This window comes from Pholis gunnellus (assembly GCF_910591455.1).
Source record: "Pholis gunnellus genome assembly, chromosome: 1".
Classification (NCBI taxonomy): Eukaryota; Metazoa; Chordata; class Actinopteri; order Perciformes; family Pholidae; genus Pholis; species Pholis gunnellus.
Genome location: NC_136528.1, coordinates 6,929,007 through 6,950,097, shown reverse-complemented (window position 1 = coordinate 6,950,097; position 21,091 = coordinate 6,929,007). Strand labels below are relative to the sequence as shown.

The following is a 21,091-nucleotide window of genomic DNA, read 5'->3' as shown; positions in this document are numbered from 1 at the left end:
TGACATATAACAATAATGCTACAAGTACTAATGATTATAATGTTAATCAGAGAGCACTTTTCAAAAACCAAGTTACAAAAAGCTTGACATAAGTAAGACAACCAACAATATTAAAAGGCATATCGAACAACTTACAGACCATAATAAAATCAAACACAATCCATCAAAATAAAATTACAATTTGTGTTATTGATAGAAATATAAGACAACTGTTTATTATGTCAAGATAAATGTATAAATTAAAACATGATGAAAAACTTTGACATATGTTCTGGTAGTTTGACTTCTAACGTCTGAATTGTGTACGTTGCCCTTCACAGACAAAATCAATAGATGGAAAGTTGAAATACTGTTTTGCTTATAATTTTACTGAAAGCTCAGAAAAACTAGTAAGGGAGTAGTTCAATTTGTTACACACAATGCTAGTTGCTATTTAGCAAACAAATGATTTAAGTTGGTAAACTGCATTGGCAGAGCTGCTTGTACAGTATACAGAAGCAGCTTTATGCAATTCAGAGAAAAGTTCCTGCTGCATGTGTGCAAAGTGAGATTATGCTAAAAAAAAGAAAGAAAAAGTGAGGCAAGTCTATTTATGGTCCCACACAACGTTTAGTTATAATGGGGTTTATACTCTGCTTTTTAAGTGAAGGTTTGAGACCAGTATTGTTCTAAAATGATGTTACAATGTTTAAAGGCTGTTGCAAAACACTGTCCCTGTGTAAAATGAAAAGGTAAAAGTAATATTTTGACCCAATAAATTGTGTTATTTGAGCTCCAAATGAGTTGGAAAACAAAAGTGACTTAATTTGATTAACTTTCTGTCTATAAATGAGCACTTGCGCCTCCTGATCGTGTACCTTGCTGGACACAAATGTGTCTTTTTTCACATGTTAATGTGGAAAACATAATAAATATAGTAGACCGTTCTGCAGATCAGTGTCTGTGTAAAAAAAGAAAAACTCAAATGTCACAAGTTTTGAGGCCCTTAGTTCATGAAGCATACATTTTTTATAAAGTCACCTCTCAGTAGCATGGAATAAACATCCACCTATAATGTACCAGGTGAGCAACATGGAGGCTGTGGTGCAGATAAACCTGCTCTGGGCATGACCATTACAACTATAATACTATAAAACTATAATATGTTATGTAGTCATATCGTATGCATATTCAATTGATGTTCTCTGTAATATTGTAAAATTGTAATATTATATAGGTGGAGGCTTCAAATAAGCCCAGTTGGCTTTTTTCCTCTTCCTGCACTGTGGTATTCATTTATCTCTGTTATGTTTGTTTATTTTTACTTTATTGTTTGAATTGTGTAAACTGAATAAACTAAACTAACTAAACCAGACGCCTTTAACCAAAGACACTGGCTCACTGCCCTCACTGTATTTGTTTTCATTCTGGAGATCTGACCAATCACAGCTTAGACTGGGAGGCGTCTAGCCCCGCCTTCATTGTTAGACACGCCCCTATGTTCAAGGAACCGCTTCATACATACACTGTTGTTAGCGACGTATTAGCCTCTACGGCCAATTTCATTTTTTGACATTTCCCACCAGCTGCCACTTCTCAGAACTTCACTTTTTTTTTGTCAAGGACAGGTGAATTTGCTGTCTGGGTCCCGGTTCACTGGTTGGTCAAATTGTTGCTGGTGGCAGTCCTGCGAGGTAAGTTTAAACTAGTGCTAGCTCGTTAGCCCCCGAAGAGATGCCCTGTACTGATGGGGGTTGGTTGTTGTGCTAACGTGTAGCATTTCTAGTTAGCTCCTACATAACCTTGTCGAATACACCAGAAAGCGATCGGGCACTCGCTGCGTTTACTGTGATCACATACTATTCTTTTTTTTACTGTATTTCCGTCTTCCACTCAATAACGTGGGATTACAGTTAGCGGCTACATTAGCTTGCAGCGCCGATGAAGTTAAGTCAAGCTAGTGAGGCTAGCAAGCTAAGAGCGGCGAACGTGAATTAGCTGACATGCTAACGCTAAGCAGACTGACCTGACATCATGCAATTTATTTGTTGTTAAGTTTCATCTTTGCTTTATCTAATTTTACTGTCCGGGTCGGACAAACGTTAATGGTGGTGAAGCCGTTTTGTCTGACAACCAATCGTCGAACTTCTCGCACAACTTGGTGTTGATTGCGACGTTAACGTTACGGAGAGGCTTGTGTTAGCGTGTTAGCTAACTTAGCTAGCGGTCTTTTTTCCTTGACATAACGTTAGCCAGCTAGCATAGATAGCCAGACTTAATTACAGACTGCGTGACTTTTATGTATTAACGGTAGTCCATACGTTATAAACTAAGCTGTGTTGTCGCGCGCTGTCAGCTGCGATGAAGCGCGGCTATGTTTCTTATATTTAACGGCACGGTGGCTAACACGTTCAGCTCATCTGGATTTATTTTATTAATATTTGTATACTTAAGTCGCATTTAGAGTGACAAACTGACACTCGCTGTGTCTTTTATGCTAACTAGCCGTTAATTTGCACAGTTGAGGTTAGCTTGCTTGCCACATAAGTTAGCGTCGCGCGCTAGGACGAAAAGCCAACGGTCATCAGACTAGCGAAAGAACCCGAGAACGGATGGCGTTAAACTCGGTGTTTGGCAGATAGAGAGAGAGAGCGAGAGAGAGAGAAGGGGGGAGGGGATGAGGTAGAGCTACGAGAGAGAGAGAGAGAGAGAGAGAGAGAGAGAGAGAGAGAGAGAGAGAGAGAGAGAGAGAGAGAGAGAGAGAGAGAGAAAAGGAGAGGGAGAGGGAGAGAGACAGCGACAACATGCCTGTAAAAGTGTTAGCTGGCAGCTAAACGTTAGCCTTTTTTTCTCGATACAGTTCGCCATCTTTTTTTTTTTTTTTCACTGTGTCGTATTTGCTTCGCGTTCCGGTCAAAGAAGCTGGATGATATGCGACAGGCGGAGACTTAAAGACCGTAACGCTCAGCACCACCGTGTTTTCCGGTACTGGTGGTGTAGCGCAGCGAGGCACAATGTCCGCTCAATCCACCCCTCTACGACTGCAATGACGTTTAGGTTTAGGGAGCGTCAATAAATTACTTTTCTCACATGTTTTGTGCTTGGAACCACAGAGACTTGTTTAAATTGTATTTATATACATTAATCATGGGATATACCGGTCTCTATCTTTTAAATCTATTTCGTCCACATGAATAATAACTATGATTACATTATGATAAAAATAATAATATTTATTTGAGACGGTAACTAACAAGATGAATAAACTAATGAAAACGATACATAACATGTGCTGTATACTCACACACACTCAGATGAAAACAGTAAGAACAAGTATATACTTGCGTAGTAGTAGCAGGCAAAAGGAGCTCTTTACACTAATCTCTGTTACTTGAAGGATGGTCCCTAACCGGCTGATCAATGATGGCATATCTATTAAGTCTCCTCACAGCCTTTTGATGGACTAAGTTTCTGCCTTTGTTTTCCCCTGATTACATTTGTTTTGTTTGTATTTTGTGCATTTGTTTATAAATTGTAAAATAGGACTTTCAATCATCAATATATCTTTCCAAGTTGTCATGTGCGGAGTTCATTTATTAGGTAGACTGAGACTGACTGTTTAACCATGTACACATATTAAACCTTAAACGTGTTTAAGATCACATGTTTACAGTGTTTTAGAGCCTCTGATTAAAGCCTTACTCTTCAGTTAGTCGGTAACAATTTCTGCAATTAAGTACCATTGACACTTTTGACACAAAGTTGTATTGGATTGCATCATACTGAAACACCCTTCACTGCTTCCAGAATAACTCTAGTTAAATTAACACCTTTCTGACACAATCTGTGATACTCCATACTTGATTGCAGTGCAGTTTTTCTTTCTGTTATTTCAACGTATATTGACCATGATAAAAAGAGCAACGGTGTCATTATACTTATGTTTGCAATGCAGTCGATACATCCTAAACAAACGCATCACAGCTGAGGAGACAGGTGTGTGGAGTTTAAACTCTTAAACACAATACAATCCTCCATCCCACCCTTTAAATGAGCTAATTTTAATTATCTAGTCAGATTTTAATCAAAATTCTGTTTAGATTTCAATCAGAAAATCAGAGAGAGTGTGCTGATAAAATCTTTTGTTTGTTTGTTGAATATTGGCATGTATTCAAATGAAGTAACTTGCTAGCAAAGAAAGCATTACTGTCCCTGATTCTTTCTGTGCAAATAAGAATACTACTTACATTACTGTCCATCTGTCTCTGCTCCCTTTAGCCCCTTTGAGTATGCGTATACAATGAAGAGGCGCGTGGAGGACCAGGAACCAATATTTGCGCCCCAACAACAGCCAACACGTCGACCCTCAGTTCAAGGCATTGCTGACAGCTTCCAGCACCGGGCCCTCGCCCCGGCTCCTTCTGTGATCGAGGCAGCTGCAGACAACATGCAGCCGTCCACCGGCATCCAGTATTCTCTCCCCCAGGGCTACCAGGTATGACAGCATTGATGTATTTGGCTTGTACAACAGCCTCCAGGGCAAGAGTTGCTGTTAAGTACCATTGGGTCTGAGATCAACTTTTACCAAGCACTATATTTCAGAAAAGAAAGTTTGCTTTATTGGATACAAGTCGTGTTAGGATGTTTACCGTAAATCGGTTGTATACGGCCTCGGTTTCATAGCCGTACCGCTGTGTTCACACCATACATGAAGCACATTTTCGGCATAATTTATGTTTATTTGCGTTGCTCGCGCTAGACGCGTCGTGAAGGAGCGAAGGGGTTCCCTCCGTGTAGACAACGTTTCACCAACCACGGCTGACATAACCCCTGTTGCTGCTTTGTACATGTTGTGAAAGTCCCAGATCTCCTCGTGAATGGGTTCATAACATCACCCGGGAGGAGCTGGGTGAACTTCACCAAGCTGTGTTCACTGTATCTAGCAAGCCACACGTCGGCTGGTCTACTTCAGCGGTATGAACCCAAAATAAAAACTTTTGCTGTGATTTAACTGCAATAAATGGATTTTTTAAAAGCTGCTGAAATAACTACAGAATGATGCAGATTTTTTAAAAGTCTGAATTCATGCTCTGGTGGGTCCATCCGCAAGACAACAAGTAAACAACTTTTAAAATGCTTGTTTTCTGAATGGAGTTTGGATCGATTTGTGCTCATCTTTGCTATGATTGTAGCAGCTCCATCGACACTCAAAATAACGTCATATATAGGCGTAAATGCGGCAGCGTCATCGCTGTTTGAACCACAGAAAGTCTAGGTTTGTACACTTACATTCATACGTAGATTCGTCCGGTCTCTGGGTAAAAACCTGCGGCTACAATATGTTTTCCCTTCATGTCTGACTCAACGTCAGGGCGTCGGGGATGACAGGAGGAGAATCTGAACGCTGATAAGGCGTCGCACGAATTTCTCACTTTAAGTTTAAATATTTAAACTCGAGTGAATACGTAGCTGAAGACACGGTGATCTTTAAGGTTCATGGATCCTAACATTCCAGTGATTTCTTCCTAAAAGGTGCCCACGATGCCCCAGAGCACGAGTGGACATGGACACGGACATAACAATGCTTCTCCTCATGTTGGTCCCCACGCTCACCCCCTGGCAGTGCTGTCCCAGGGCCCTGCGGTGGTCCAGGGTCACGTTCATCCACCTGCACCCATGACTTCAACCCAAGGACAGCAGTTTCAGCGACTGAAGGTACTTCACACACTTATTTCCACCAAAATTAAACGAAGACACAGCCACCTGTGTGTTTGTGTTGACATATGCTAATGAAATAAACCAATTACACACAGAAAAGTTGTTGATTTCACATTATAGTACAAAGTAAGACCTTCATTTTATTTATTGATTGTTCTTTCTTTACTTTGTAGGTTGAAGATGCCTTGTCCTATCTGGATCAAGTGAAGCTGCAGTTTGGGAATCAGCCACAAGTTTATAACGACTTCCTTGATATCATGAAAGAGTTCAAATCACAGAGGTGAGTTCTAATTTTATTGCCACTTTGCTCCACATCCTTAAATGATATTTCTTTCCTCCCCTAACCCACTGAGCATTTGCACCATAGCGTATTCATATTCATACCACCGTCTATACCAGAGGTCACTAACAGGCGGCCGTGGTCCAGGTCCAGACCGAGAAGCCGTCCTTTCCGGCCTCAGACCATCAACCGATAAATTATTAAGAATTATTACATTTTACACAAACCACAAATGTTCGGAGCAAACATACACACTCACATCCGAAATGAAGGCACAGAAAACAAACAATCTTATCTGCTACTCAGTACATGTGGCGTTGTGTTTTAAAGCGAGTTAGACATTATGATGTTCTGAAACTTTGCTTGAGGACATTTTCTCTAACTGGACCTCTTTGAATTTTAATTAAATACCCCGGGTTTATACTGTACATCTATAATGTACACACCGTATTCATAGCATACCTTCAGCTGTTTATTCTGTACATAATTTACTACTATTAGCATTTCTCGTACTTACACTTGCACTATACATATAAATTAGTGCTGGGCAACGATAAACATTTTTAATCGCATTGTTATGCACAGAATTCAAAAGTAGTGTATTGCGCACTTTCATTTTAAAAGTACTGCTATATATTTGGTTTGCAAACACTTTAAACAAATAAGGTTCATTTTAACAGCAGTATTCCCATTACACAGTAGCAGTTATAATACAGTTATAATAATTCTGATAATAGATATTCAGTCGGTGTTCACAACTTTATCTTCATGTGTGTAATAGATGCTATTTGAAATATACTTCTTGAAAACTGCAAACCTATCTACGTCATGTTTTTTTCATGTTTGTTAAATTCTCAGTAGCGATAACTAAATGATATGCTTATTATACATATTCCAAACAAAAACACTTTAAAAAGTTTTTTTAATGAATCATTGCTTTTTTGGTATTTTGGTCAGACACATATGCGACGCTGATCACCGTAATATGTGTGGTATTTGTTATAAATGTACGTTGGTACATACAGCGTGATAAGAAGCTGTACATGGAGGGACTTAGGACCCAGGGGAATGTCGGTGAAGGAAACAGGAAGAGACTTCACACAAACAGCTGTTCACCGCTCACTGTCAGCTGGCTAATAATAAATTAAAAAACTGCATTAATGTGAGATAAAATAATTAATTAATGCGTTAACGCATTAACTTGCCCAGCACTAATATAAACATATATATTTTACTTTAACATTTCCCTTCACTGCCTACTGTAATTGCTGCACATGTTTTTTCTTATTGCATGTATGTAGCATATTCATATCCCCCCCCTACTGTTTTTTCCACATTCTATATTTTCTCTATATATTACTGTTCATTCTGTCCATACTCTGTAGATAACTGCAAACTGCACTCTGTTTTTCTCATTACTTGTGTGTGCAATGACAGTTGTATGTAATTCTTTCTAAGTTTTGACTTGCAGAAACATCTGTTGACCCAAGTTGAAGATGATTCAGATACTAAACTGCAGTCACTCCTTCTGTCTCTACAGCATAGACACTCCTGGAGTCATCAACCGCGTCTCCCAGCTCTTCAAGGGCCACCCAGACCTCATCATGGGGTTTAACACTTTCTTGCCACCCGGATATAAGATCGAGGTTCAGACCAACGAACAAGTCAACGTGACCACGCCAGGTCAGATCCACTACATCACCCCTCATGGCATCTCTGTTCAGAACATCCCTATAAGTGGAGCGCCCAGCCAACCCGCCAGCCACAACCAGCACCAGAGTCTGCCACAGGCCGGCCCGCACACTGCCACCAACACCAACACAACCACCACCTCCACCCCACCGACCCCCACCCAACCTGCTCCAAACAAAACCAGCAAGGTAGATGACATGCTTCTGTATTGATCTGCTGAATCGAGTATCATTGACTTGAAAAAATACTGTGGAATAGATTTGTTTCAGGTGTTTTGATTGTTTGCACCAAACTGAATGTTTACTAGATGACTGTAATGACACACTTGTGCTCTTCTCTGTCAATCCTTTAAGCCAATTCAGTCTCCGGCCCACACGCCCACCAGCCAACCCAACCCATCCATCCCATCCTACGCCTCGCCGCGCTCCCCCTCGGTCCAGTCCCACACTCCTGTGAGCAGCACGCCGTCCGGTGGGCCGCCTCTCCAGAACAACCAGCCCGTGGAGTTCAACCACGCTATAAACTACGTCAACAAGATCAAGAACCGCTTCCAGGGTCAGCCAGACATCTACAAAGCCTTCCTGGAAATCCTCCACACGTACCAGGTGAGAAAATACCACATGCGGCATATACAGGGCTGCTGGTACTAGGGGTGGGTATCGTTAGGATTTTATCGATACTGAGTCGGTGTGTCCGAGTAAAGCACAAAGAGACAGAGAGAGGAGGTTTGAGACGAGGACATCTCACTCCTTAACTTCTAAAGTACCGTTAACTCTGGTACTTGGTACTCTGGATTTAACTCATTTAGAACCGGTTCTCGTTTCGAACCGGGTTACGGGGGGCCTCCCTTGGTGGTACACAGCCTAAGTGTGTTTTGCTAGAGAAAAGAAAATAGGATACACAAAGTAGTAATTTCACGGCCTATTTTTATGATACATTTTCCAGAAGGAGCAACGAAATGCTAAAGAGGCTGCGGGCAACTACATCCCATCACTGACCGAGCAGGAGGTCTACACTCAGGTGGCAAGACTCTTCAAGAACCAGGAGGACCTGCTGTCAGAGTTCGGACAGTTCCTGCCAGATGCAAACAGCACAATGGTGAGTCTCTGTGAACGCACTAAAACAAACTAATGCGGTTGGTGTTGGGGTTGTTCTTGGCTGTGGAAGCAAAGTCTTTTTCTCATAGACTTCTATACAACCAGAGGAGTCGCCCCCTGATGGACATTAGAGAGAATGCAGCTTAAAGGCTCTTCAGTATTGGCTTCACTTTCAGAGCCGAAGGTTTTGTCGTCTGACTCCTATAAACCGCATTTACACAGATTTTCTTTGATGTTTCCAGTTATTTTGTTGGTGAGATTATGATAATTATAATAATACTGTAATCCTCTCCTCAGCTGCTGGGCAAGACTACACCAGACCGGGCCGAGTCGGTGCGTAACGATCATGGCGGCACAGTGAAGAGACCTTTACTGAACAGCAAACAGAGGCTGAGCCAGAACGGCCTGCCGATCAGGAGACCTGCTGGAGTGGGAGCCCCGCCTGTCAAGGTACACTCTACATGCTGACTCTCTTCTTTATATTCAGCTTTTTGTTTCTTTCTGCTATATTTTAGACGCCAGAAATGTCAGTGTGCTGCAATTTAAATGAATGAGGGAAGGCTCAAATATTAGAAACCCCTCACAAGGACAGTTCAGCAGCATCTCCACCAAACTGCAGCTTCCAAAATGACCATAAAGTTGAATCAACATTTAAACAGTTTTAACAAAAACTGAACATTAGGAACCTTCACGAAGGAAGGTGTTATTAGACTGTATTAGTTTTAACTACGTTTAACAGATAAACTGTCAACTCAACTGTTTAAATCTACCCAAACTTCAGAATGATGATAATCTCCTCTATCATAACATTTACCATTTTCAACAATCATGTCCTCATACTATTGCAGAAAAAGCCCAAACTTTTGGGGAAGGATCACGGCATGACTGAAGTCGGCAAACACAGCACCAGCACTGAAACCATGTTCTTTGAGAAGGTCAGTATTGTTTGTTTACTGTTTATTGTCCTGCAAAAACAAGATGATGAAATACACATATTAATGGAATCGCCTCGAGGGAAAGGTTTGATTTATTTTATTATCGTCACTGAAAACTCTTTCCAGGTGAAGAAGGCTCTGCGGAGCTCTGAAGCGTACGACAACTTCCTGCGGTGTCTTCACATTTTCAACCAGGAAGTGATCTCTCGTGCCGAGCTGGTCCAACTAGTCATCCCATTTCTTGGGTGAGTTTACAGATGCACAGTGGGTCACATATCTACAGTCACCAGAGCTGCAGTCTCATAGCATTTCTTTATTTGATTGACAGAAAATTCCCGGAGCTTTTCACGTGGTTTAAGAACTTCCTGGGCTACCGAGAGTCGATTCACGGGGAGTCGAGCCACGCGGAGAGTTTACCCAAGGAGCGCGCCACCGAGGGCATCGCGATGGAGATCGACTACGCCTCCTGCAAGAGGCTGGGCTCCAGCTACAGAGCGCTGCCCAAGAGCTACCAGCAGCCCAAGTGCACAGGAAGGACGCCGCTGTGCAGAGAGGTGAGTCACTGCAGACGCTTAGTACAGGTGTTCATCCTCTGCTACGGGGCTGTTATTGGTTTACCACCGGTTAAACTTGGGCCAACACCGGTGTCGCCCATTACACCAGACATTTAAAAAGAAAAGATGTTCGTCATGTGAAGCTCTTACTCTAATCTCTGACGTTTGACGGCTGTGCGTCCGACCTCTCCGGTCGAGCTTTTTGCTCGACTGTTTTTGGCAGCTTCACTCTTGTGGGTCACTTGTGTTTAGGTTCGAGGTTGTTGCCTCCAGATGTTGCCACGTTCATCAGACAGAGTTTACCGAAACGTTGCTAAAATTGTTTTGCGCTTTGATACAGAATCCTTCGCCATCGTCTAGTCTGTAATCTGTCCTTACTCTCGTCACATGAGTGAAACTCTGCTGGACAGATACGTTCAGTTTATGGATGTAGCGTCCATCATCTGACGAAGTATTGACAACAGGCTGAGTATTCTTTTAGTTTTTTAGATTTATTTGACCGAAGGTGCTTGTATGCGAAAATAAACTTTTATTTCTATATTTAAAAAAGAAAAATAGCGTTGGGGGTGGTGGGCAAGTCATATAATCTATGTTTGCCCGAACACTGCGTAATACCGACTACCACAGTAAACCTTCAGTCAATAATAAATAACTTGTTTGGCAATTAAACAAAGAAAGAATGCAACTAAAGTTTATTTCTATTTTTGGTAAATCGCTTGTTTGAGCATTCAGACCAAATGTCCTTTACAAGTTAACGGAGCGTACCATTATTTCCTCACACTTGTCTTTGACTTTGTCGAATTGTTAAAAGAATTTAAAGCTTTTTAATTGACAATGAAATGACACAGGAAAGCAGCAAATCCTCACCTTTGAGAAGCCGGCAAAACCTCTTAACTATTTTATATTATTATTTGTTCCAGCTGAGCAGAAACGAGAGAAACTAATTGATTGTTTGAGTGTTTCATCAAGGAAAAAAAGGCCATCTTTTAGCTACATTGTGTTACAGACCCTGTGTTCTCTACATTAGATTGCCGCATTCATACAAAGTGAAGTTCATATTTAGAACTATAAAGCATTTTTAATTTCGGTTGATTACGTGGTGAGGCCTGAAACTTACATGCTTTGATTGTTAGGACTTATCTTCCTGCTCTTTGTGCCTGACATGAAGTCAAATGACAGCTTTCACACAAAGTCTTTCCCTAAAAACTGACATTAGAGTTGAACTGAATGTGATCTTGCAGGTTCTGAATGACACGTGGGTGTCGTTTCCATCGTGGTCTGAAGATTCAACGTTTGTGAGCTCCAAGAAGACTCAATACGAGGAGCACATTTACAGGTGTGAGGACGAGCGCTTTGAGGTGAGGAAGTCCATGACGCACTTTGATTAGAAGTCAAAACATTTTTCACTTGTCAATAACTTCCCTGCGATCTCTCCCGCTTTAGCTGGACGTGGTGTTGGAAGCCAACCTGGCCACGATACGAGCCCTGGAGGCGGTGCAGCGGAGGATGTCCCGCATGTCGGCGGAGGAGCAGCTGCGCTTCAAGCTGGACAACACGATGGGCGGCTCCTCGGAGGTGATTCACCGCAAAGCCATCCAGAGGATATATGGGGACAAGGCCCATGACATCATCGACGGGCTCAAGAAGAACCCGGCTGTGTCGGTTCCCATTGTGCTGAAAAGGTGAATACTCTTGATTTTAATTACTTATCTGCTCCGGCCTTAACCTATATCTTAAAAGATTGTCTGTACTTAAAATTCAAGCATCACTTTTCTTTTGTTCCAGGTTAAAAATGAAAGAGGATGAGTGGAGAGAAGCCCAGAGAGGCTTCAACAAAATCTGGCGGGAGCAGAATGAGAAGTATTACTTGAAGTCACTCGACCATCAAGGCATCAACTTCAAACAGAACGACACCAAAGTGTTGCGTTCGAAGACCTTACTCAATGAAATTGAGATGCTGTATGATGACGTAAGTAGACATGAAGAAACACATAACGGGTCTTTGTGATTAGTAACTTTTATTAATTGTTTTATTGAGGCCAAACAGGAAGTCAGAGACGATAGGCCATCTGGGTTAGTTTAATTTAAAGGTATAATTGTGTGTCATCTGCGTAGCTGTGGATATTTGTATTGAACTTCTTGCTTCCCCAATTTTTGAAGCTGTAAGTGGGACTTATACCTCCAGAATGCATCCGTCTAATAAGAGGAATACCTCAATCTACTCCTGTGTGTGTGTGTGTGTGTGTGTGTGTGTGTGTCCTGCAGCGCCAGGAGCGAGCGGCAGAGGAAAGCGCCACACCGCCGCCGAGCGGCCCACACCTGACCCAGACCTACGACGACAGCCAAATCCTGGAGGACGCCGCCGCCCTCATCATCCACCACGTCAAAAGACAGGTGGGCATCCAGAAAGAAGACAAATACAAGATCAAACAGATCATCCACCACTTCATCCCCGACCTGCTGTTCGCACGGCGAGGCGAGCTCTCCGATGTGGAGGAGGAGGAAGAGGAGGAAGAAGAAGAAGACATGGAGTTGGACCCGGACGGCCCCAAGAAGCACAACGGCCTGCCAGGCTGCAGCCCGTCCAAGTCCAAGCTCCTCTTCGGCAGCACGGCAGCTCAGAAGCTGCGGAGCACCGACGAGGCCTACAGCATGTTCTTCGTCAACAACTACTGGTACATCTTCCTCCGTCTTCACCACATCCTCTGCTCTCGCCTGCTGCGCATATACGGCCAAGCCGAGAAGCAGATTGAGGAGGACGCCCGCGAGAGAGAGTGGGAAAGAGAAGTGCTGGGGCTCAAAAGAGAGAAAAATGAAAATCCAGCAATCCAACTGAAGATGAAGGAGCCAAGTAAGTGAGACAAAAAAAGTTTGGTTGAAGTTTCTGTTGAATTAATGTCCTCTCCACAACAATGTTCCATACTTTGTGATTTCTCACCGTATCAAGTGACCTATCTTCTGCCTGCAGTGGATGTTGATGTGGAGGACTATTACTCCGTGTTTCTGGAAATGGTGCGTAATCTGTTGGACGGAAACATGGAGCCGACTCACTACGAGGACTCCCTGAGGGAAATGTTTACCATCCACGCCTACATCGCCTTCACCATGGACAAACTCATCCAGAGCATCGTCCGGCAGGTCAGCACATTCAGGAAATTAAGAAAGTCCCGACTTCTTAACTGTTTGAGTTTAATTCAATTTCAAAACATCGTTTTTCATGCACTGGTCAATTTTGACATTTCGTGTTATTTTGCTTCCATAACAAAACTAGTGGAAAGAAAACATCCGAAATACACACTTAGGTGTTTATTTTACTACTTTTCGTTATCATTAGATAATGCTGCATTTGCATATTTAAAGGAACAGTGTGTAGGATGTAGGGATTTATAAGCATTATATACATAACTGTTTTCATCAGTGTATGACTGGAAACTAAGTATTGTTGTGTTTTCATTAGCGTAGAATGAGCCGGTTATATCTATATGTGGTGCAGGTTCACATTGTGGGCTACTGTATTCTACAGTAGCCCACAATGGACAATCCACTGGTTCTCGTGAGAGCCTTTCTCATTTTGACTTCAGACGGAGGAGTGAGCGAAGGGTTATTTAGTTTGATGCAATCTGCAACCTCACCACTAGATGTCACTGATTCCCACACACTGCTCCTTTAAACACAATATTTTAGAAATCTTGTAATACAAAATAGTGAATAGTAATAACCTAAACAATAACTTCTGTGCTGATGATCTGATCATAACGAGCTCAAGTTGTTGCATCTCTTCAGACAGCTGTTGCGTGCTCACGCCTGTTGCTCTCCACAGCTCCAGCACCTCGTCACTGACGACGTGTGTTCGCGTGTCACCGACATGTACCTGAGCGAAGGTGCCAATAAAGCCACGGGCGGCGCTCTGTCCACGCAGACGTCCAGGGCCACAGCGGAGGGAGCCTACCAGCGCAAAGCAGAGCAGCTGATGACGGACGAGAACTGCTTCAAGGTACAACAAGTCCACAGAGCGGTGATGAACTCCTCCGTCAGTGTAAACCACTTCGGACACTTTGTTCTAAAGGCGATCTCCTTCTGGTTGTGTTTTGTGTAGCTGATGTTTGTGAAGAGCCGAGGAGCCGTCAGTCTGGCCATGGAGCTGCTGGACACGGAGGACGACAACAACTCTGATGAGCCGGCGGATGCAGAGGTACGACTCGTTGGTTATTCACGTACAGGTCATACTCTTTGTACTTCTCAGTTTATTAGGTGTTATCTGCCCTGCAGTAATCATGAATGCTATGAATATTCTTTTGAGGCCGGAGTTAATGGTAATGTTGGACTCTTGTGCATTATATCGCTGCGTGTTTCTAATATTTTGTTGTCCCAAAATTGACGTCAGTGTAGAAACAACTAACACAATAAAGCACAGATTTAAGTCCTTCTTAGAAGGTTGGATTATTCATGTCCTCCCTTTGTTCCTTCCCTTCCTTCATGCCCTTGGATGGTGTCTCTAACAATCTGTATTGGCGTATAAATATACAGGGTTCAACACTGACTTTTAAAAGTGGTTGCCATTTTTAAGTCTCCTTATATTTTGAGTAATGAAGACAGGAAGCAGTTCTGTGTCGGCTTAAAGGTGCAATACACAATATTGGGAGCGTTCTCTATTACATTCCTCCACTACATTATTAGATTACAGATGGTAGATGCTGTATTTAATTATCTGAATCCTCTATATTGCACCTTTTTTTTTTTTTTTAAATAATGAAAATCATGCCCACGGCGGTGCTCATTAGTCTGGACATTGGAGAGAAAGGGTGAAGCAAGTAAAGCAGATATTTTGTGTGTGTGTGTGTGTGACCCTGACCAGAATACTACAGTCTAGTTTAATGTCCTCACTGTTTTTAAACTGCATTAATCATCGATCTTTGGAGCTCCTGTACGTCAGCTTCCTGTTGCTTATTAGCAGTATTTTTATACCAATATCTCTGCGATACGCTCATGTCGGTGGATAATATATTTATATTTGTTGTGTACGGATGGTCCGTTACACCACTACTAACACCTCTCATATTGAGGTCTACAGGTTTGTCTGCGTGCTCCTGTTGATGCGTTTTCTTGTCCTCCTCCTCGTCCTCCACAGAGGTGGTCCGTCTACGTGGGCCGGTACCTGAACTCAGATTCTGCATCCCCAGAGCTGCGTGAGCATCTGTCTCAGAAGCCCGTGTTCCTCCCCAGGTGAGGCGCCCCCTTCCCCCCCAGCCATGTGTCCCAATTGTCTGCATACTTTCTGTCGTCCCCCTCCCCCCCGAGGCTCTAGTCAGCCGAGCAGCCACTCCAACTGTTGACAAGCCAAACCAGCTGCCAAATACAACTCACGTTTCAGAGATAGAAAACAGTGGCACTTCTGCACAAGCCTGACTTAGGAAGCTCTTTCTAACCGCAATCGTTTTTGGTCATAAGAACGGACAAACAACGAGGGTTTGAGAAGGTTCATTAAAACAAACAACAACAACAACAACAACAGAGTAACTCCAGAGTTGCAGCTTGAAGACGCCTGAACGCCCTCCTGTTTGTAAAGAATCTCATTGGCTGTGAACGTTTTCAGTTTCTGACATCTGCCTCAAACAGAAGATTGCACTTTACACGGCCATCTTTTTAAAGAGAAAAACATAAAATAATGGAATTTATTTATTCATTGATTCTGTTCCTTTTTAAATGGGAAATTTATTTATTAATAGCAAAAGTTTTTTAAAAATGGTTTTGGCTTGATCATGGGTTTCAGACAGCTATGAGGCGTTATTTGGTTTGATTATTCATATTGTATTGAAATGCTAATTTTTCATTGTGTAACGTAAGAACAGAAGTCATTGAATGCACAAACTGAAAGCGAAACACATGGGTTCAACCTTTATTTCTTTTCTTTTGGTTTTGGTTTTTCTTGGATGTCTTTGAGCTGAGTTTGAGAGACTGAAGCTGTTGTGTTGGACCTGAGAGGACAGTGACGTGGTTTCCTTTTCTACCCTATCATGCCCGTTTCTTTGTGATTGTATCCAGATCAAAGGTCCTGTATTTGACTGTAAATGTTCAAATGTCCATTTGTTCAAGTCTGTTATACTCAGTGTTATGTTTGTAATGATTTTCAGTGGAAAACGCTCCCGTTGCAACTTTTTGTTGTGGGTGAGGGGTTTTATTTTCCACCGGTTTTGACAGAAATTAGTGCTCGTAAGTTTTTAAAAACTCTGGTCAAGCACATTATCTGCAACACTTGTACAGAGGAGTAGGGTTTGTAAATAAAATGATTGTCTAAATTGTATGTTCATGTTGGCGTATTTCTTTACCTCAGAGCTCGTGTCCTAAAAGCTCCCGATGAGTGTTGCACATAAACTGTCATTGCTTCTGTCGGTGCTTTTACTTTGTGTTTCTTTGAGATGGCTGTCCATTACCATAAACATTTCTTTTAAAAAAAAAAGAAAAAAAGCTTTACAATATTGCTCGTAAGTTTTATCTTTTTTTTTTTTTTCAACCCATTGCATAAATCTGGTCTTATGATTTATCAGTGGGTCACCCACATCTTGTCCCTTTCTTTTATTTTTCATCAAATCTATGAGAGATCAGCAGCACAAGAGGTCAAAAGACTTCCTTCTACATAAGTCTTCAATGGCAGCAAAAAAAAAAAAAAAAAACTCCAGCAGTTTCTTTTCCAGTTGTGTTGGGTCTTCATCTCATGATCATAACACTCTGTCCGTTGTTTGGTGAAAGTATGTGCACATCAAAGTATTTCCCCGATCATATTTTTGGATTGGTTTTCCTATCAGGCAGCGATTTGTTTCCCTGTTTCTAACAGTTTTAAATTGGCCTCACTGTCACGTCTTTAAAGTGAGTCCCCGCTCACCTGTACCCTCGGTGGTAAGTACACATTTAAACCTTTCATTCAGGTGGGCTGAGTCTGTGCATCTTATTTATAACCAAAAAAATCATCCAATTCAAATATAAAATCATTGTGTGCCAATAACGAGTCTATTTCGATCTGAAGCTGTGTGTCTGTGCACCGTACAGAGACATTACGACTGCTGCCTCTGCTGCTCTTATAGATCCACATTTCCCTCCAATGATTTGACTCCCAATCTAATTCAGTCACTCGGTGAGTTATACAATGCATGGGTTTAAAAAAAAAAAATAATAATACTTGTTTAAAGGGACAGTCCTCTCAAATTTTGACTTTACTGCTTTCAAATTTGCTTAATGTGTGTTGTGCACGCTGTCAAATACAAATCTGTGCCGAGTAAAGAAAAACAAGTTCTAGAAAATTTGTGCGAACTTTCCCTGTAAACGCTCTTTTTTTATTTATTTATTTTTATTTTATTTTATGCGTGGCGTAATCAGAAGGTGTTTTGTTGTCGTCGCATGCTCAGTCGGCGTTGCTCACACTTGTTGATTTGTTATTCGTCCTCCAGGAACTTGAGGCGGATCAGGAAGTGCCAGAGAGGATGGGAGCGGCTGCAGCAGGAGAGGATGAACAAGGCGCCCTCGGACAAGCCGCAGGATGCCAGCGGGGAGCGGAAGATGGAGTGCATGTTCAAGCTCAACTCCTACAAGATGGTCTACGTCTGCAAGTCGGAGGACTACATGTACCGGCACACGGCGCTCACACGGGCTCATCAGGTAAGAACAGGAAGTAGAAGTCGATCACTCGCCGTAGACAAATAGTTTTTGTATTACAAGTTTTCTGAAATGTTATGTTTAAATAAGCAAACTAGGCATTCGCTTATCAAATGTGTCCTAATTTGCATACATTTCCAGAACAAAAATATAAACAAGTGTATTATTCTGTTGACATATTAAAATTAAAGGTTTTATTATCACAGAGAAGATTTTAGATATCTCTTTGTTTCACTCCATAAATCAGAAGATACTGTCAACAGACATAAAAAGAATCAATGTTCTGCATGTTTTTATTATTAAATGTTGTATAAATCATCTTCTGAATGATGTGTGAACAAACCCCTCTGTATTCATAGATATCAAGTTATCATAACTCTTCAGGTTATGGATTTCAGTGTTATTTCCCTTAATTTCAATTATTTTGAAAATATGTTTTATGTTTAAAATGATACTTTGTTAACAGATTGGAAAACCTTTTGTCACAATTCATATGTTTGGTTTCTACGTAGTTTTCTGAAGCTCGTCTAGTCAATGAGAACACGTCAGCATTGAACGAGTTCCTCTGGTGAATATCAAAGAGGAGCCGTCGCATTAAAAAAACATTTCAAGATATAATTGCGATTTTCTTTTCTTTTTACTGATATTGCAATTGTGATATGATTTGCGATTATTAGAGGGAAAAACATTAAAATGGTGGTGGTGTGATAGTTCCAGGACATCTCTGCAGCACCACAATATTTAATGAAAATGGTGTTTTGGCACACGTTTTGCCTTTAAACAATATTCTTTCTTCTGCGGATGGAAAGTTGCAGAAGGCCGTGCTGCGATAAAGTTTAGATTTAATTGATCAGCCCACAATTCAAAAGACACTTTAACTTTTGGTGCCAAAAGTGTTTCCCCTTTAGAACCAAAGAAGCAGGATATTCTTTCATATTCATATAGAGATGTTATACTATCGGAGTGACTCTTTGAACTGGTTTCCCAGGAGCTGAGCTGTGTTCTGTTTGTAATCTCAGTCTCAGCAGCGGGTCAACACACGGCTGCACAGACGCTTCCACTCTTGGCTGGACGGCTGGGCCGAAGAGCACGTGACGGCCGACATGTCCGCCGACAACCGCAAGTGGCTGATGGGAGAGAGACGAGAGGGCCTGTTGCCCTGCAGCACCACCTGCAACCCGGAGGTCCTCCACTACATCGACGTCAACAAGTACCGGGTGAAGTACAGAACTCTGTAGTCTCGCTTTAAATGAAGGATGAACTGTGGCAGCAACTCTCTCCACACAACAAGCCGCCGGACGATGACTTCGTATATATATCTAGATAGATCTATCTATCTAGATATATATAAAGTAGCTTTGTGCAGAACTTCTACAACCTGCTGTCGCTGGATTCAGATGCCAAAATACAGGAACTTTGAAGCTCGTGTAAATAGAGGTTTTGCAGGCGTTGCTGTCACTGTCTCGGAAATCCCAATATTATATTACATGTAGATTTTTTACATGAGATGATTATAACGAGAAAACACTCCTTCCTTTTGGAGAAATTCACAGTTTAAACAAATTAAAAAGTGGTTAAGCATTTCATAACAATAACTTTTTTTGAGAACCACCACATCATTTTACAGGAAATAAAACCAAACCTGCTCAGTTTTAGTTTTCCTGTAAACTTGTATAGCCTGTGAATGTTTTTTCTTCTTCGGTGGTAAAGGTGCAGCGAGGCACTCTAATATATTCTCTGGCGACCGCCGGCTAGATGCTCGGCAGCAGTACGATGCCAGCAGTGTATATCGTGTACAATAATTTATGAGCGCCCAAACTCTTCTGTGTAAATATGCTGTTTATATCTAGATCCTTCTTTTTTTATCGGATGTCATGGATGTGTAGCGTGCATTAACACACACACATATTGAGTACCAGTCTTTAGCTAGAGGTTGCAGAGAAAATGCAAAACTCTCTTTTCTTTCTTTCTTTTTTACCAAAGGATGGAATTAGACCTTTGTGTTTAACGTGTCGTCCTTAAAGTCTTTGTTTAGTAGAAAAATGTCCGTTTTTTTACGTGTTTCTGCGCATTTCTACCTTCCGTCTTTGGCGTCAGTGTCACTCGTGGTTTTAAGATGATTGAATGTAGCTGAGCCGTAATTTCTCTTCTTTTGTTTTATTTTTTTTAAGTACAGTATATGTCTGTTTTCAAAGTACTAAAGTCGAAACGGTACTTTTTCCCGTATTTAAACTTTACCAAATGGTCAGAATCTGATCCACAGGTTCTCGCGATGTGTCACCTATAAACACTGAACACCAGTTGTGTTTATTTTTTATTTTTAGAGTTGCTGTTTATGTAAAGAAGGTCTATATTTGAACGTCAGACATGTGACATGTGTACAGTTTAAGGATTAAGAAAACAGCAATAATAGTTCCTTTAGACGCAGTTTATCAAAGCTATCGGTTTGTGTTTCTTGCTGAAATACAAATGTGAATGTTGTATTCCCTTTAAAACAGAGGGACGTAAACGAAGCATTTTTATTGCCTTTTGTCGTCTGCAGTTTGTTTAATGGAGCTGGAATTGGCCCTGTAGATGCTGTAGGTAATGTCAGATGGAGATGGGAAGACATCATCACACCGTCACAAACCGACTCAATATTAACGTGAGGAACAAAGTTAGATCCTCATTATTTTTTTTCGCCGAGCAGGACGGAAGCAAACGCACCAAAAGTTCACGATGGAGGCGCTGCCCGACTAAAGCTTCATCCTCCACTAAACATTACCAGCTACAGACAATCTTGGAACGGTTTATGACTTTTTATTTTTATATTTACTGTGTTTTAATAAGGAATACCACAGGAAGTCCCCGGGGAGATGATTGTACATAAAGACATCATTTGTACCTCGTTTTAATGTGTCTCTTCTCTTGACTTATGATGTTGTACATGAGTGTTAGTATGGTGTTTGGCATTAAACTATCCTTTAAATAGACTCAGTCGACCACTTCCTGTTTTCATTTTCTGTGATCGTGTTTGTATGAAAACTGTGTTTTGGGGCCGGCAGTCCGCTCACTGACCAGGAGGTTCTTCATCAGGTGATATCTGTAATGTTTAGTGTGCAGACTCTGCTGCTGCTTCTGTCTACGGACCGACTGCATGAACTCAATACAACACAAAGACGTCATCGTCTCATCGTTTAATTTCCAATG

The 21,091-nt window shown here is 41.6% G+C and overlaps 1 protein-coding gene across 1 annotated transcript; it reads left to right on the top strand.

Annotated features, from left to right (window-relative positions):
• Positions 1-1,521: 1,521 nt before the first annotated feature.
• LOC306694964 (paired amphipathic helix protein Sin3a-like) lies at positions 1,522-20,868 on the top strand. Its single transcript, XM_079158038.1, has 21 exons — positions 1,522-1,673; positions 4,258-4,474; positions 5,512-5,694; positions 5,871-5,977; positions 7,518-7,857; positions 8,023-8,274; positions 8,615-8,767; positions 9,064-9,216; positions 9,615-9,701; positions 9,828-9,946; positions 10,030-10,255; positions 11,497-11,613; positions 11,699-11,937; positions 12,041-12,224; positions 12,521-13,106; positions 13,224-13,393; positions 14,076-14,249; positions 14,352-14,447; positions 15,384-15,478; positions 17,698-17,905; positions 18,922-20,868. The coding sequence occupies exons 2-21, from the start codon at positions 4,280-4,282 to the stop codon at positions 19,138-19,140; spliced, it is 3,903 nt and encodes a 1,300-aa protein (XP_079014164.1). The 5' UTR covers positions 1,522-1,673; positions 4,258-4,279; the 3' UTR covers positions 19,141-20,868.
• Positions 20,869-21,091: the final 223 nt, after the last annotated feature.